Source organism: Neolamprologus multifasciatus, chromosome 13 (assembly GCF_963576455.1).
Source record: "Neolamprologus multifasciatus chromosome 13, fNeoMul1.2, whole genome shotgun sequence".
NCBI classification, from domain to species: domain Eukaryota; kingdom Metazoa; phylum Chordata; class Actinopteri; order Cichliformes; family Cichlidae; genus Neolamprologus; species Neolamprologus multifasciatus.
The window spans coordinates 25,265,846-25,284,719 of NC_140451.1; the positions used below are offsets into that span (position 1 = coordinate 25,265,846).

An 18,874-nucleotide genomic window follows, 5' to 3' on the forward strand; every position below is an offset into this window, starting at 1 on the left:
TGTGGAATGTGCCCATTTCTATCTAACAAGAAAATAACTGTTTCAGTGTTGTTTAAACCAGCGGTCTCCAACCTTTTATGCGCCACGGACTGGTTTATGCCCGACAATATTTTCACGGACCGGCCTTTAAGGTGTCGCGGATAAATACAACAAAATAAAACTAGTACCGGTACCGAAAAAAAGAAGATTTATTCATAACACACGTGAAAAGACCCAGGAAAACCGAGTTAACAATCAAAACGATAACAAAATAATGCTGAAAACCGATAAAAACCCCCGAAAGCCATACATTTCACACCTGAGCCTCAACTCTCACGGCCCGGTACCGGTCTGAGGCCTTCAGAAGCAGTTACACCTGTATTTTTATGTAAAAAAAAAGAAAGAATAAAAAGCCGTTCAAATTCCTAGTATTATTTAACCATTTTAAACGTGTATGTTTGCCGGTGCCAGTTTATTAGATATGATTCATGCAACCAATCTAAAGCATTTGAACTGAGGTTTGAACTGGAGCCAGAAAAAAGCCTAGAGAATGGCTTTAAGGCCACTTACATCTTTTCCAGCTGGATCTAAGATGATCCAAATATGAGAAGAAGGCTGAAGCAGTAGAAGCGCCAAACCTGGTCGCATATTTAGCGCCAGTGTTTCATTTTGTTATATATTTTTTTTCATCATCTTAGAAATCATCATCTGTTCCTCTGCTGATGTCTAGGGTTCGACTAGGTGGCGCTGACTGAATTTATTGCCTTTGGAAGAAAAATTAAATGGTCCCCTTTTATGTAAGCATGAAGGAGAAAGACTGGGTTGGAAAAAGAACCGTTGTGATACGATATCATCTCTGACTGGGATTTTACGTTTTGTCAAGTTAACTAACACAAAGCAAGGCAAACTTTGTTGAACTTCCTTTGTAGTGTACCCCTAAGTCAGCTGATGGCTTACGTTAACATCTCTGAAGTTTGCAACCTTCAGTTGTATTCCCTTCAGTGTTAAGCTTCTGTAATACATTCTGTATTCATAAAACTTAAGAAACGTGTAATGTAAAATTCCCCTTCCCACCTGCCCCTCCCCTTATTCTCGCTATTATTTTTTTTGCTATGCTCTAGTTGTCTACTTTAAAGGTGCTAATTATGTACTGTGGTCACGCAAAAACAAAAGAAAGGCAATCAAAATATAATTTACTATATTCCACATATATGTGGATAATGTCAAGTGAACACCTGGCACCTATGAAAATATTTATCTAGGCTGGAATCAGCGCTAACAGGACTTTTCTTTTGGCATGCAGTACCCCGTCTGCTGGTAACCTTCCGCTACGTTTCGACTCCAAGAAGATTTAATACTGATTAAAATAAACACACAGTCTTAAGTCATTACCCACTTTATGGAGATAAGTGGTAAGGCTGTTGGAGACTAGGAAATCTAAGTGACATAGCTGTTGTTTAAAGAGCGCAGGGGTGGGAAATGAATATCAGCACGAGACGTGACCCCAAGAAAAAAGAGGAGGGTAAAGGAGGAAGCATAAAAGTGCTTTAGAGATTATTCAGAAGTTAATTTCACTTGCTGTTGGCTAATAATCAGGTGGTTACACATTCACTGCCACTTACCTTTTGACTTAGTGGATAAGCCAGCTTAAGCTCCGTTGGTGACATGAAATGCAAAAAGCCAAATCCACATCTCAGTGATGCCCACAGAGTGTGCACAGCTAATGCCGAGGCCTATGTTAATGTTTTATTTAATTTAAAGTGCCTCATACTTTCAGACATTTTCCTTCACTGTCAGTATTTGTATATCAGAGCCTCTAAGTGAATCTCAGCTTTTTGAACATCTTGGCGTGTGATTAACTATGTGAAACCTTGACAAAGAGAGTGTGAGAAAATGAACAGACAAAGAGACAAAAACACATGTACCGTGTGTTTGTCTTTGAGCCAGGGAATGAAATATAGGGCCTGAAGTGTGTGTGACTGAGTGTGTGTGTCCTGGCACGTGTGAGGTGGTGTGTGGGCGTCGAGAGGGAAAGCTCATAAAACCCATGATCACACTGATGAGGTCACAGGGAGTGAAACCGGAGAAAGCCTTTCATTTCCTGTCTCATTCCATCCCTCTCTCTCGTACTTCCATTCATCCATCTCTCCTCTGTCTATACTTTACTTCTGTTTTTCACAAGTAATGCCAAGAGCCAAAGTCTTTCTCACCCCCACGTCTATCTGGAATTTTTCACCGTGTCACTGTAAGGTTGGAAAACATGGATATAAGAGAGAGTTTTGCTGTTTAATCTGACTGACGTTTGTGTTGAGCCTTAACAAATGAGACAGGAAAATGTAATTCCTGCTTTTCACAAACTCCTTTCACATGTGCTGTGGTTTTTCACACATGATATGTTCACTGTATGGGCTTCAATGGGTAAAAACTAGGGGTGGGAGAAAAAATCGATACTGTGTGGTATCGTGATATTTTGTTTGCTAATAATGTATCAATACAGGGACAGCAGAAATCGATATTTTGTTACAAAAAAAGTTTTTTTTTCTGAGCAAGAATCCTGACACTGTCCAAATGTGTTTAACTTTTTTCTATGGCAGCAATAAACATGACAGTTTACTTATTTTAATTTAAGACATGTTTTATTTTAATTTAGTTTAAAACTTTTTTATTTAATGTAAAATTATATTTGTTTTAATTTACTTTCAAATTCTTCAGTTGCTGAATGGGATGCATAGTTTTCATATTGCATAGTTTAGAATAGCTCTAATTGTACCAGATTGTTGCATTCAGTTAAGTTGGACTAGACTGTAATACAAACCGATCAGTTTGTCAACAATATAACTGACTGAAATGAGAGAAAGACTGAGTGTGAGACTTTGTTATTAGATAAAATGAATATTGATAAAGTTTACCTTTATGTACAGAATCTGAATATCGCAAAATATTTTAAGAAATTGCAATAATATCGTATTGTGCGTTAAGTATTGTGATAATATCGTATCGTGGGATGTATGGTGATTCCCACCTCTAGTAAAAACGTCTGTCAGTTACAAAACTCTTGCACTCTTACAAACTCATTTGGTCTTTCTTAAAACTACAATCAGGAGTTAACAATAAAAAGTATATATAATCCTCCACATGCTCAATTGCCAGGTAATGTCATTTAAGAGGGTTTAATGATTTGACCTTCAGAGGATACAGACGTGTTTAATAAAGTCTACCAGCACCGAATGCACCAGAAAGTTCTGTTTTATCTACTCCAGTATTTGCATAGTCCCACAAAAATGGAGAGGTGTTAAGCAGAGCTTGATACAATTGCAAGTAACACCAAACCTATGGCACTTTTTACAACTATTATTGGTTATTGGTTGCAAACAGTGATTAGATGTCTATCAGGTGGTCTGAGAAATCTGAGATCAGCAGAGAAAGACATATTTTCTACTCAGTGTTTGCTTAGCAGGATGCATTTACTAGCTGTGAGAACTATTCTCTCTACGCTTTCGTTAAATAAAAACAAAGTTCATTTCATATCCACCTGTGCAACAAAATATGCTGAAAGAGGGCCCAACACAGCAAAATGGGCTGTTTCTCTTTGTTAATTTGACTTATGAAACCACAAATAGCCATCATGCTTTATGAGTGAAAGTGTGACACTTGTTCAGCAGCTTTCTTACAATCAATTTTCTTCACATTTCACCAAAACCTCAAGGTACACCTGAGCTCACTCCACAACGCAACAGTCGAGAACCAGTGCAGCAGTGGATAACAGAGAACTACACAACCGCTCCTGCAGATACTCTGCTTCTTATCGCAGATTCATTACTGGTCAGTGTTTGGCAAAAACTCCAAGGTGCGGGAGTAGCTGGCTGCCAGATTGACTGTCCCATCTGTGTGCTCACGTTTAGTACAGGGAGGAAAATTAACGGCAGGAAAGGCAGGAATGGTGCTGAGGGAAGCTGTGTTTACTTTCACAAATAGTTGCGTTCCCCAAGACAAAAACACTGCAACATTAAAACAAGCTACAAGATATGAGTTCAAAACAAACAAAAGCAAATAACTGACAAGAGGAGTTAACATCAAATGTAAAGAGGCACCTTGACTGGAACAAAAAATTCCTTAAAAGTAGAGCGAAGTACAGTAAAAGAGCCTAGTCTATATTTGTGTGCAGTCTTCGTATATCATCACCAAGCAAACTGCCACTACTGATTAATCTTGATCTAACATCTCTTTGTATTTGTGCGTATAGAATATATTCCATTTGTTCCCCCAAGGGGAAATAGTGAAGCAGCAGTGCTAAGAGTGATTCGGTATTCTGCATCCAGTGTAAGGTTGAGCACAGGGGACCTCAGGCTTTCTCAGAACCATATTTCATGTATTTTTAAATTTTTTTTATTTATTCTAGTTTCATAAAAACAAACAAATTAGATAATGTGGATAGGGAGTCTGGGATTAATTTTGACGCAGCTGATTAGTGTGTGTTTGGATAATTGTGTCTGGGACCAAGCCTAAAAAGCCTTCAGGCTTTACCGCAGTCTGGAATACAGAAACACTCCCACCTCCTCCTGCTATCGCTGCCTCTGCTTCAACAAACCCTCCTTCATTCTGTCTTTTCACGTTTTCCGGTGCACATGGAAGAAAAACTTGCTTCTTTTACTTGTTTTTTTCATCTCTTGATACATAAGGTCCTTGATTTCTTACACCTTCAGTTTCTCCATGCCTCATGCCAGCGTGCTTCCCACTCATCCCCCACCTTTACTCGTGCGTCTCCTCATCTCCTCAAAAAAGTGAAGCATATCATATAACACAATTTGCTGAAATTGTTCTTTTTCATCAGGAACACAATATTTATTATTTAGATATAACATATATACATATACATATATACGTATATATATACGTATATGTGCGATAGATCGATAGGTATAATATTTTAACTTCAAACCATCAACTGCAGATGAAACAACACTAAGCAGAATTTCAGTCTGTGTTTGTTCAAATGGTTTTCTTTAAGGTATCCAAAAGTCAATAACAACTGCTCAAATCAGAAGACAAAGAATATCGTGAAGAACTGATTTTTCTTTTATTCAAGTAATAATCCAAGAGAATAATGAGAATACCAAGTATTACAAACATTAGCAATAGTGGCTCAAGTATGTCGTATTCAGCACTAAATATTTGCAACTAAAGTGCAAATAATTGTGCTATCATCTCACTAAGCTATCCAATCAGAGTCTTCGTTTCATGATCAGAAAACATATTTCTGCCTTTAGTTCGGCAAACAGGTGTAGTGCTCTGTCCCGAGCAAAGCACCCCTCTAAATGACAAACAGACTGAGAACGAGTCCCAAATGAAGTGTCCTAACTGTTAAACATGACTTGAACATTTTGCTTTTATTTCTAAACTTGTAACAGCTGTTCACTGAAATGGATCATTTTAAAACTAGCCAAGTTAGGCACTAGTCACACAGGATTCGAGAGTGGTCGGCAACCATCTGGTGAACACTGGTCATGGGGGGTAAAATGTGTATTCCCTGACTGGTTGTTAAGTTGTTGCCTGAGGAATTCAATTCAAGTGTTGGTTGCAGTGGAAAGGCACAACTTTTACCTGGAAGGGGAACATTTCCCGTTTCCAGTTGTTTTGCACTTTTTCAAGTTTTACAACAACTCAAATATTAAATAGCACACATTTGCAGACAAGTTGACAAGTTGACAAGTTGACAAGTTGACATCTTCCATGTAATTTATTGTTGTACACAATAATTTCCCAGTAACCAAAGAAATAACAAGCAGTTTCCGTTGCAGCTCCCACTGCCACCAGCCTTCAGGAATTACTTGTCAGTGGGTCACAAAACAGACATTTTACCCTAAGAATCAGAGACTGCCAGGGGGGGTCACTGACCAAGGTCTGTGTATCTGAGGCCTTAGCAGCTTAAAACCTGTAATTTTCTGTCACACTTCTAGTGACAATCATAGGTATTAAGTGACTCTATTGCAAGACCCTGATCAGGTCCAGCCCAATCCGTCCCCTCTGAAGGTCAACATTCAGGACCCGGACCTCCACTCGCTCCCCAGGTCCTAGAGCCAGGCTGCGACGACGCTGGCTGACAGGCAGCTTGTCCAAGGTGATGTTGCTCTTGTGGATGAGGCCTGCACGGCCAACGCCAATATCTACAAAAGCCCCGAACAGAGCGGTGTTGTCCACACGGCCCGTCAGCACCGCACCCACCCGCAGGTCACTCATGGACACAACGCCCCGCTTAAAGTCCGCTTGTCCAAAATCTGGGAATGACAAAAAGATAGCTAGATGCAAGGTGTGGAGCGATATCAATGACAAAATAATACACAAGCGGCAGACAGTCGAAGTGTTTGGGAGTAAAAAGTGGGTAAGGGAATGCAGAAAATTTTGTTGATGAGGCAGACATAACAAACAGATAACATTTCGAGCAGTCACTCAATACTTGTATCTACATACGTTTATCAGCAGTGTATTAAACCCCACTTTCCATTTGCCTGCTCATAAGACCTGTTTCCTGTCTGTAACACTAACACAAACAAGGAAGGACTGTGCTCCAGGAAATAGTCCTGTCCAATTATCCTCCCAACAGCACTGATTTCATGCAGTAGTCTTAGCCCATCTGTTTATTCAGCTGAGCACTGGCTATGAGGCCAAGCATAGTGTACTGCAACCGAATAAGGCTAACCTGAGAATGAACTTTGAAGCTGCGTTCCTCAATTTTAAGACAAGTTAGCCAGCAATAAGTGGGTAGACTTGACTTCTTTCCTCTTCACATAAAATAGTATTTAACTATCCAGTCTGAAAATAATTACTCTTGTTTTACTCTTACTCCTGTTGGGGAAGACCATCAAAGAAAAATATGTTGCGCAAATATTAAAGTGCTCTGTGCCATTTTTAATCAGGATTTGAGAGTTGATGCTGACTTGTATTTCCTCATTAGCAATAAATAGGCTGCTTAATCAAATACAGAAGAGCAAGAGATGCGTCCTATTTTTTTTCCTTGAGAAAACAAATTTGAGCCACAGCAACTGTTTGTAACTATGGATGGGGTTTTAGTGGTATGTTTGTATGTGCCTGAACTGCAGCGTTTCAGATTAAGGAGAAAAACAGAGTTCTTTGTGCATTTTGTATGTGTGTCTCTGCAAAGAGACGCTGTCCAACAACACAGTCTGTTGGACCCATCACACCCTGTCAGAAACACACTGCTTGTATTGTGGGGCTACGGGGAGGAAGCCACAGCACTGTCAGATCCTATCAAGTTACACTGCCAAGACATGCCTATTATAGTAAAGGCAAGAAAAGTCAGTGTGTGTCATAACTAGCAAGACTCTCAAAGAGCTGGATGAATACAAGTTTGATTTTCTATCAGTCAGTGGGGACCTATAAAGGACATCATGAAGGAAAGATGAGAAGCTAAGGGAAGTTACTGTGACTGATAGGCTGCAGATACGTGCAGTCTACAACATTTTTATACGATTCAAAATACTGATAGTTTTGAGATATAAGGAAATAAAAAACATGCATGATCAAGGGTATCCATACATATGTTTCATTGGCTTTTTTCTATTTAAATACCTTTTAAATAATAAAGTCAAAGGAACATTTATGTAAACATCTTAATGTCACCGTCTCATTTTCCTATTAAAACAAAATTTTAAAAAAATGTTTACATGCATTAACATGTTTTTCCTTCAGCATTTTCAACATTGTCCTTTGTATTGTTCTTCTGATTGAATTGATATCAGTATATCAGTGAGTGGCCGGAGTCTTACTTTGTCGTATGTCAAACCCAGGGGGCTGCGTCAGGCCGTCTATAATGAGTTTGAGGGTCTCGGGTGTGGTGTCCAGAGTGCGGGCCAGCTCCTCTACACTGCTTGTCTTAACTTTGTTCTCCACACAGTGTTTCAGGGTTGTACTCCCAATTTGGTCCACACTCCCACCCACAAGAGACAGAAATCTGGACAGGAGAGACATGTGCAGAAATTTAAGCTTAGAAAAAAAAACCAACAACAAACCTACTTGACTTCATAGAGCCTTACCAATAATAGATACTCATTTTTAGGGATTTAGAAATTCAAATATCCTTATTATTTACTAGAGTTTAGTGTGCTACAGTTATACTGAAAAGGGAAAATGTTGGGATAATTTATCTATATTTCTAGCAATGTATTCCATAAACTAGCACAAAACAAATAGGAAAACGCCTCACCACAATCGCTCACATGATGCTCCATCTCAAGTTTGTATTGCTAATTGCAAAGTGTCGCTACCAGTAGGGGAGTAGTTTTTGCAGACAAGGCATTGACTGTGCAAACTACAAACAACCACCAAAGAACTTGCAAGGAGATTTTTGGTTCTGCACCAGGTAACTCTTTTCAACCAGTTTCACCTTGTGACTACCAGCAAAGTCCAGCAACCACTTGCCAACCAGTCAAGGGAATAAACACCCTTCCATTAGCAACAGAAATTTGCCAGGAAGGGTCACTGACCCATCTCTAGGCTTGCATGACTGGGGTCTAAGAGTAGATGACAAACAGTAAAGGTATAAACAGAGAAAAAAAAAAAGATGCTGGAAAAATGGAGGGGAAAAAAGGAAAAAAAAACATATTAAGCTTATGCAGGAAAAGTGAGCAGGCACTGGGGAAAAATAAGGAGAGCGGCAGAGGTGTGTGAGTAATACGCAAAAAGTTGTGAGTTGTCAAGGTGGAGTTTTCTGTGTTGGATGCAAAAACACATATTTAATTTACCCCTGGTAAATCAGGTAAATCCTCATTGGGCTGTAAACGCTCTGACACCTTGTTTAATGAAACTGCCTCCACTGTGCTAAGGCTGGACTTCGTGTCTGTCAGCCACACTTTTATCACTTGATTCCAGCACGATGTCCCACCGCATAATGTCTAGACAGTCAAGTCGCACCATTTCAAATTCACTGAGCCAGAGATATAAATCCAAACTAATTAGTTGCTCTCTGTACTCAAAACAGAAACAGTAACAAATTGGCATTAGAGCCAAAGTAGCGAGCAGGGTTTATGGAAAAAAAGTGATGTGTGTGTGTGTGTGTGTGTGTGTGTGTGTGTGTGTGTGTGTGCGTGTGCGTAGTATACATACTGTAAATATTATTTACAACAGGCACTTGGCATATTTGGTGATAGATGTGACTGCATTTGTTTCTATGCATGTGTTCATGTGTGGACCAGCTGGGTAACATCCGTGATAGATGTCGCTCACTGGCAGGCTGACGCCAAACAGACTCAGCAGCTGTCCACAACATGATGGACAGAACAGGTGGACACACACCAGAACACACACACACACAAACCTGATTCATACACTGTGTTGTTCAGATATGTTCATTTGGCAATAGGAGGGACAGTACCGATAGTAACACAAAACAGCTTGTGTACAAAATATGTTTGTGACAGCTGTGAGTCGAGAGGCCCCTGCCATCGAAGTCCCTGTCTAACGCCCAAAAGAGGGAAACAAGCGGACTCGATCCCTCAACACCAGTAAGCTTGATCGGTACAAAATAGTAGCTAAGTATGTGCCAGATATGACTTAGTGGTAAGGAAACAACACCTTCGGACCAAACTGGATATCTGTATAACAATAAGGTCTTCTCTCCTGTGCCTCTTTAATCTTCTTAACTTTCCAACCACATGTCTTTTAACAGGAAAAGAAATAGTTGTGTCTTGATTGCTTAGACACATATCATGTAGACCCCCAGTTGGACTAAAGCCAGGAAAAGGCGGCTGACATATAATTTTTTACAGAAAGCAAGCAGGATCATGTGTAAAGCTTTTCTTTGCACAATGCAACCAAGTTTAATTATATCATTAAGTACAATTTCTGATATTTTAACTCTTTATATATATTATAGAGTTATTTAAGTCATGCAATTAATATACATTCATATAAGTTTTTTTCCTGCTCCTTAATTCATATACACTGTGGTAGAAGTTCAAAATCCAAACTTTAAATGTATGAGCACACTGGTTGACTAGCAGGAATACTAAAATCTTAAAACCTAAATAAAAGCAAATAGAAGAGCACAGGAGAGATATCTTAGAATAGATTAAGTGGGTGGAGGGCCCTACTTGTAGGTGTGTGTTTCACATTTCATTTTTCAGTGGTGTATGTTAGTATTTAAGGGGTACCGGGAGTCCAGAGGCCTCCAACACCGTTGGGTTCATACTTATATAATTACTACCAACACTGTGCATGTAAATTGGTATGTGTGTGTGAATGTAGTGTTGGGTGGGCTTTAATACAGATTTTATCCAGGCATGCAATCAAGGACCCACTCTGTCTTCAGTTATAGAAATAGTAGGCCCTGATTGTTACTTATGAGAACAATATTCATCACACAGTGGAGGCTCGCTGTCTCAAACCAGATTACAATTAAATATTTCACATAATGCACTCACAGAATTAGGCTTTACTGTTTTTGGTTTTTTTTTAAAGGTGGACAAATCATGTGTGTGCTCTTGTGTTTCTGGTTTTGTGCGCGTGTGTATATGGTTACAAAAAGGGGTGGATGTGTAGGCTGTGAGCAGTAATGGAGGATCCAGTTCCACTAATGCGATGAACATGATATTCCTTATACAGCATAAAGACACACACAAACACACATACACTAACACACACAAGCATTCCTTTACAATTCTCCCTCTAAACCTTGTTTTCACCATTTGTAGGTGAGGAGGAGAGAAAATCTATGGGGGATCTCAGTGATGCTCTCACAGCTAATAATCTAATCAATTCAAGTTGATTCGATTAGTAGTGATTAGTAGCGATTATTAGAGTTCTGATTTTGAGTCAGTATACTAATTAGTGATTTTCAAAGTAACTCTTTGAATATGAATATAACTCACCAAGACTTTTACAGCTATAATCTAAAGGTTTATGTAAAAAGACATTCAAACTAGCCCAATGAGTGATACACTCATCAAGTAGTAGTCACTGTCATACCCTGTGACTTTAAGTTTAGTGGAAGGTTACTTATTTTCTGGTTTGTCGAAATAAAAGAGCAAGAACTGACATGGCTTTTCATGTACTGAAAATCTTTACAGAGACAGGTGATGTGCTGGAAACCACAACACACTTTGGGATACTTTCAGAACCCATACTGAATAGAGTACATTCCCAGACTTGGATTATAATACAGCCATAACACCGGATAATGCATTTGCCAACACAGGTTTAAGAATTCTGAACAGCAAGAGAAATAGAAAAGCAGAGAACGATTAGATGTCCAGTGAGAAATTTCAATTGTGGAATTAAATTCTGTGGGAAAAATGCTAAAGATATCTTTAAACGGTTGGTAATTCTGGTTAAAAGAAGTTTTAATGTGAGGCACCATTGAGAAAGTGAAAGGGAGGGGCAGTGAGAGAGCTGAAAGTATGGACGAGAAACGTGTCTGCCAAATAAATAAATAAAAATAAAAGCATGCAGCTCAGAAAGGAGTGCAGAGGGTATTAATAGAAGAGTAATGTGTGCTCTTATATTTTAAGATGTTTTTTAAGACCTCTGATCCCCAATACTTCTTTGATGAACTACTCTCTAGTGCAGTGTGTATTGAACACACAGACACTGAAGTAGGAAGTTTCATACAAGCAACGTCAATCTATCTGCACGTGTGTGCACAGAGATACATCTCCCCACATATATGTACAGACACCATCAACAAGAGGAGAGCAATGCTTAAAACCACTAGTGTCAGAACTTATATAGACTAAACACAGTTGAGTGACTACAGCTGGAGGAGAGAGGGCCCCCTCTCTCTCCCTCCGTTTTGTGTGTCCATCTGTTACACACACACAGATGCTCAATGTGCTTCTGATATCAGCATCAGCAGCGCTAACAATCATCTCTCACACAAGGACACACACATCACAGCCAACGCCTCCTCTCTTGTATCCCATGTCTGCGTAAATCAAATCAGAGCCCTCCACCACTATAACCAACCCCATGTGAGATGGTGTCAAAATCAACTCCATCATAGCCTGAACATGCTTTAGCCAGTGGGGTGGGCTGCTGTTCAAGTGTCCGTGTGTGTTTGTGCGCACTGTACCTTTGTGCTACATGGTAGGACTCCGGGTGTATACAGGTCTGATCGAGGGGGTTAAATGAGGTTGAGACGCTGACACCGGTTTTTCCCTTGCCTTTCTTAGCTGCAGGTTTCTCGGGCACTTCTGGTGCCTGGTTAGATGATGATCTGACACTGTTTTGGCAAGAAAGAAATGCATTTTAAATCACCCCAGTATTCCTGCTCTAAGACTATATATTGTTTTATATAAACATTAAAGGAAAAGAAAATCTATCAAGCCATGGAAACATGCTGCATTTTGCTTTACTGAGCCCCGTGAATTTTGCTTCCATCCAAATATAACAGCGGTACAAGTGCTTCAGGCACATCCCACTGGGAGGAGATCCTGCCGCAGACCTGTGGCAACCTGGAAACATTATATCTCTAAGTTGGCTTGAAAACGCACCGGTGGTTGGGAAGTGGGAGGTCTGAGTTGCTAGACTGCTTAGACTGCTGCCCCCATCATCTCGGAGGGAAAAATGTCAGAAATACTGAATGGATGAATATTTGAAATAATCCAAGTACACTGTCAGTATTTCCCAACACATTTGACACTATTATCTAGAGTAACTAAAACATTTTTTCTTTAGAATAATTTCTGCATCACCTCACACTCCTCATAAATCATAAATAACTTTTTCAACCCATCTCTGTTTTACATGATATACACGATACACACTCTTGGATGGTAATTCAACTGTAATTTTTACTGCTTTGAACACTACGAACTGAGCCTCACTGTGAAATTTTCAGAACGTGGGTGCAAGTTTATCTAAACTACTTGCATGGCTAAATAACACAAAATGTCTAAACATTTTAAACAGGGCATTTTTGCAGTTTGTTCCAAAAGACCATTGCATGAAAAAAGACAACATTGTGAAACAGAATTTGAGTGTTTGTCTGCTTGCTTTTAGGTCTATCTATGTGGATATACTGTGTATATGAGTGCGTACCTGGATAGAGTTTGTGGGTTTATTCTAATGAAGCCAGCACACTGCTGGTAGGACTTGGGCCCCATGCCTTTGACCAGCTTCAGCTGCTCCCTGTTGATGAAGGGACCGTGCTGCTCTCTCCATTCTGTGATACTCCGTGCCCTTCCCGCATTTAAGCCTGCTACATGCCTAGGAGATAAAACAACAGATTGAAGGGAGAAAAATTACTCATCTCACAATATATTCAAACAACTTCTTAAAATTATTCTACACTAGATGCTAAAACAACAAAACAGAACAGGTAGGATAAGTAGGATCTCAAGCTTGGTTGATATCCATCTAGGTTGTATACTTATGGGATCACCTATAATAACTCTACAGTATTAGGCTTAGACACACACACCCACACCAAACAAACAGCAGATTCTGCAACCGTGACCTGGCATTTAAGCAAGCACTGGAAACACAAGTGACACACATAAGCCAATATTAAGCATGTATATTTGTCCAGTTCAGGCTGAGCAAAGACGAGAGGTGATTTGAAACTCAATTAGGTCTGCTCTGTTAATGCCCACAGTGACTCACTCATGCTAAAGCATGTGGCTATGTCAACACTCCGCATAATACCTCAGTCATCAACACGTCTGTGTGTGTTTCATGTGCGTTTGTGCATAGCTTAACTTTGTGGAGGAATGGAAAAAGCTCACTTGCAGAGCAGACAGGTAAACAGATGACCTGATGCCTGCCTTGCAGCTAATGCCAGCTCAATTCATACTGTTTGTCTCCACTGCAAAAAGTGTGCATATGAAATTTCTGCACTTCCTACTTTTGACTCATGTTTATACTGCACAAGTTGTAACAAATAAGCACATGTGTGCACGGTGTTCTTGCATGTTTCTTCTTCAGCATGTATGTTTCTGTGAGTTTAATTGTGTCCACTGTTCCTAATCCTCTTTGTTAATTCCAGTCAGCCCAGTAAGTGGGCCAAGGTGTGAAGCATTAGTCTAAACAGAAAACTGGCAGGCCATCTGTGTGTTTGTGTGTGTAGATCATGCAATGGCCTGTGCATGAGTGTGAAGGAAGCCTTGCCATGTTGTGACTGCTAAGGGAAAGTATGCCAGAGGTCTGAGCCCGTCTTCATCTCGTTTTCAGAATTTTGTCTCTGTCTGCATGTATTTGTGCAGCACACAGTGGTTGAGTGCAAACATGCACTTGCTTGTGAGGACATGTATTCAATGTTTTTAGGTATGTTTGATGTTTTCATTCTTAATTATCATCTAACATTAACAAGACAGCTCACTGGTCCCAAACGAGCTATTTTAATGCATCCCTAGTCTGAGTCTACAGCCACGCTCAGTAAGAACCCTCTTCTGTGACAACATAGGCAAAGAATCTTGCAAACATAAACTGTGTGTAAAAGACGGACACAAGCAATGTGAGTCCCACAGTTCAGTCTAAACTGAGTATAATCCCCATTTTAGTGTTTAGAAACTGTACACGGTGAAACTGAGGGGCACTGCAACATTATTGGCTAGTGACTTGTCAATCAAATCATATCAAATCCCGTCATACTACAACTTTTGTTTCCACTACGAATTGGGTGCAGAGGTTTGAATTTAATTTGGATTTTCTTTAATCAACACAGGCTCAAAAGCATACATACAGGTTCAAATGTGTACATGCATTCACTTATATTTTTTTCTACAATGTCCTAACTTCACAAGATGATCCTGACCAAGAAAGAAGCCCTGCTCCAAAATTAACACCTTTGTACCAGCTGTCAAGCATGGTGGTGACAGCATCATGATGGTATATTGCACAGTATATGGAATAATCAAGGAGGACTACTCTGAAATTCTTCCTTCAATTTATCAACAGCTCAAATAAACAGCTGTCCCCAAATCAACAGGTAGATGGTTAAAACTTGGACACAGTTGGGTGTCCCAACAGGAGAAACTGGTTTTGGAATAGTTAAGGCGGGGCTAAAGCAGGCTGTCGCCAAGTGCATACTTGTTGTTTGATTATTGGGGTTCTCTCTGTGTTATTGGAGCGTCTCTACCTTACAATTTAAAGCATCTTGAGGTAAGTGCTGTTGTGGTTTGTCGCTATATAAATAAAACTGAATTGATTTTTAGAAATTATGCGATATGTCATTTTGGGTACTCTACCTCATCAGTATCTCAGAGCAGATGTTAATGTCCACACCAACAAAGCTCACACACTCCTGCACCACGCCATCCAATGCTGTCTTCAAAGCTCCAGCTGACACGTCATGCTAAGAGAAAAAAGAAACATATTAACAAAACCAGGGAATTTGTAAAGTACAGACAAACACAGAGACAGAAAGACACATGGCAAAAACTGGTTAAGCAAAGAAAACACCTTTAAATCACTGTTTTTATCTGTGTGTGAGAGCAAATACAGGAATTCTTAGTATTTTTCAAACCTCTTTGGGACAGATGAACACTAAAAAAGTAGTACAAAATCTGGATTTATTCTAAGGCTAACACAGCTGCATGTAGCTGTGCTTTCTTTTTTCCCATCCAAATCTGTTTATCAAAATATTTTAATGGAAGATTTTAACAGACTTTACTTGAGCGTGTTCAGGTTAATTCCCATATATTATATTCCATTTTCACCACATACTGCTACTTGATCTTGTGCTGACAGCAATACAGCAAATATGAGGCAAATTTTAAACAAAAAAGGGAGTGAGAAAACTGATTGACAGGTGAAGTACAGAAGTGAAAGGAAAATGTTTCATTAGGCCTTTCTGTGATTTTTCCCAGTAATACAGTGCTCTTGTCATTGTAGCTCTCAGTCTATAAAAGTACCTCCAAATGAAACTTTCACATTTCTCATCGACCAGCCAATCAAACATTAAACAGGAGATATTTTTCAAAAGGAGTGGAGCCTGTTTTTTTTAAAAAAATAAGGTTGACAGCAAGAAAGGAAAGGAAAGAAAATTATTGTCAACAAACTATTTAAGTACACAACCAAATAATCTTAAAGAAATATAAGGTCTGGCAGTGAGAAACACGAAGCCCTGTGTTGTGGCACAAGGTTAAAATCCAGGAGTTCAGCTTTACACTGATGTCTCAGCAACTGCTTGAGGATTAGCTGACACTCTAAACTAGACTACTGTTGGTCTTTGAATGTGTTTGTGTGCATGTGTATGTCTGTCATGTGCATGAACATGACTGAGACTAGCATGGGCTGTCCTGTAACATGATCAAGCTTTTAACAAACACTGACTTGTAAACAGATAACAACAAGAGCAGCTGGCAAACACACTCTCTGTCAGCAATAACAAGATAGGAGGACAGATGAGGATAGAGGAGGGAGAGCGCGGCAGACAGAGAACACATGGGGCTTTGCTTGGCTGTTGAGAACTACAATATGTAATTTCAGCACAGAACCTCCAATACTTATCACACATTTTTATGCTATATAGTTACAACAATATTTCTATCTTGTTATTTTAAGCTGCTTAACATGATGGTAGCGTGTTAACCTTTAACTTTAAATAAGTCTGAGACTGCTATATTTGCTATATTTACTAAGTTACTATAACTTCAGCAAAAGTTAGCACTTAGCCTACAATAGATGTATCTTTGCTCAGCGGACAGAGGATGACATACAGCGAAAAGACAAAGTAGTACTGGAGAAAAACAGCATCTACAATCTGTTCTTTGTAAGTATAACCAGAGGCCTTTTGGAGACAATAATTTAAAAAAATTCCAAACAGGAACAAATAAAACCACGAATGATTTATGATTTCTGCTGAGTGGCTCTAGAAGCAGAAGCTCACATGAGAAAGAGAAGACAAGGAGGAGGAAATCACCTGTCACACCAGAAAAGAATTTTCTCACGTGAGAAAGTTGGAGGTGTGTAAGGTAGTGTGAGTTTTAACCTGCAGGAAAAATCCACTGAATGTGTTCTTAGATTCTTGCTGAAACCTTATACAGGCGTGAGAAACAGTAGAACACTTTAGGTACTGCTTGGTTAGGGATGGGAACACTAAAAATGTAGCTTAATAAGTATTTATAGTAACTTCCCAAAAGTAAACAATAATCATAATAATCACATTTACACTTGAAACATTGTGACACTGCTCAATAATAATAGATATTTGCATAACAAATAAGGGACTGCTACACAGAAAAGGATATGCAAATATGTAGTAAGGAAGAAAGTAACGAGAAAATACAGGTGAAGAAAAACAACTGTACAACTGTGATTTCAGAGCTGGAGTGAAAGAGTTCTGCTCTATTAAACATCCACAATCCAGTCCGTGTGTTTCCGCTTTAACACCCAGGCAGCAGAGGCCCGCATGGCTCTGTGTCACAGTTTACAGTGGCGCTAACAGCACCAGTGAAGCATGTCATGCTGTATCTCTTTATCTATCAATCCACGTGTCACACTTTGTGAGGTATGTTTTCTATCTGATTATGCAATAGACGAGTCAAATAAAATGGCACGATCGCTATTTTTAAGCTGCAAATTCTAGCTTTAGAGGGATGCACTGACCTAGTGTTCTTCTATTTTCATTTTATATTCAACTCACCTCGAGGTACACACTAACTAAAGAACATTAGAAATCACATACGGAACTTAATGCAGATTTTCAATCTGAGCCATCTAGATCATTGCTAAATGTTCTTCGTAGTATTTAGATTAGAGCTGTAAGGTGATGTGGAAGCATAGAGATGGTTTGCCAGACAAAGCTATATATGCTACTATCTCTTTGAAAATCACCTCCACTCCCTCATTCCTTCGTCCCAACTCCCAGCACCCAAACCTCAAATTCATACAGAAGCAATGGAGTGGATCCCTATGTGCGAAGGTTATGTTTGGATTGGTATGAAACCAGCCAAAGCCAGCCAACCAATACAAAGGAACAAAGTGCTTCTGTCTGCACCTCAAGTACTAAAACACTGTTGAGTTACCACATGTCAATCAGAGACAGTGAGAGAAGCACATTGGTGAAAACTACAAAAAAAGACCAAAAAAAAAGGGGGTTTTGAGAGGTACTTCACTGATAAAACCTAGAATACCTTGTCATTTCGACATTTAGAAAATTGCAGTGAACCAGAAGTTGAGTAAACCAGAGAGGGAAAGGGGACTGACAGTAATGAATGAATGTCTTTGGACAGCATGCTGATCGTTTATATGAATGAAGAAGAGCCTGAGGGATGTAAATGACAGAAGGTTAACTGTGAGACTAGAAAAAGTTGCATTTCCTGCGAAAATGCAGTGTGAATGCTGTGTAGTGGAATCTGCTGAAAACAGCAGAAGAAGCAAAACTATCAGCTGAAGAGAATTGTAGAAGCTGAAGTGCTTGCTGAAAAATGACTGTATTTGAAAGGGTACAGTGAAGAGTGTCAAGAAAGCTGAGTGCATGCAAGCAGGGGAACATGTGCGGCAACCGCCACAGGCAGGATTTGAACCTTCGCCACCAGATCTCACGGCAGCTGATCATCCCACTGAGCCAAACCACTTTCGGTCTCAACCAGAGATATGATGAGAGGAAAAATGTGCACTGTGCAGAAGAAGCTGAATTGTGCTGAAAAGAGGTGAAGAAGCTGAATGTTAAGCAAAAAGAGACAAAGAACCTGAAAATTGTGCTGAAGAGGCTGAAAATTCTGCTAAAAAGAGCTGAAGAAACTGAAATTTGTGCTCAAAAGAGGTGAAAAGCCTAAAATTCTACTGAAAAGAGCAGAACAGACAGAAAATTCTGCTAAAAAGAGCAAAAGAGAATGAAAATTATGCCGAAAAGGGGTGAAGAAGCTGAAATTTGTGTTGAAAAGAGTGAAAAAAAGTTGAACTGTTAACTGAAAAAAATGTTGCCATAAGCGGGATTCGA

General features: G+C 39.5%; 1 protein-coding gene across 1 annotated transcript in view; it reads right to left on the reverse strand.

Annotated features, from left to right (window-relative positions):
* Positions 1 to 680: 680 nt before the first annotated feature.
* Positions 681 to 18,874, reverse strand: part of srbd1 (S1 RNA binding domain 1) — a 58,942-nt gene continuing 40,748 nt past the window's right edge. The window contains exons 17-21 of the mRNA XM_085182535.1: positions 15,177 to 15,283; positions 13,030 to 13,197; positions 12,062 to 12,211; positions 7,764 to 7,948; positions 681 to 6,254 (exon numbers count right to left, since the gene is read on the reverse strand). Of these exons, the coding sequence (XP_085038661.1) occupies positions 5,962 to 6,254; positions 7,764 to 7,948; positions 12,062 to 12,211; positions 13,030 to 13,197; positions 15,177 to 15,283 (903 nt within the window). The 3' untranslated portion in view covers positions 681 to 5,961. The remainder of the gene's footprint in view (positions 6,255 to 7,763; positions 7,949 to 12,061; positions 12,212 to 13,029; positions 13,198 to 15,176; positions 15,284 to 18,874) is intronic.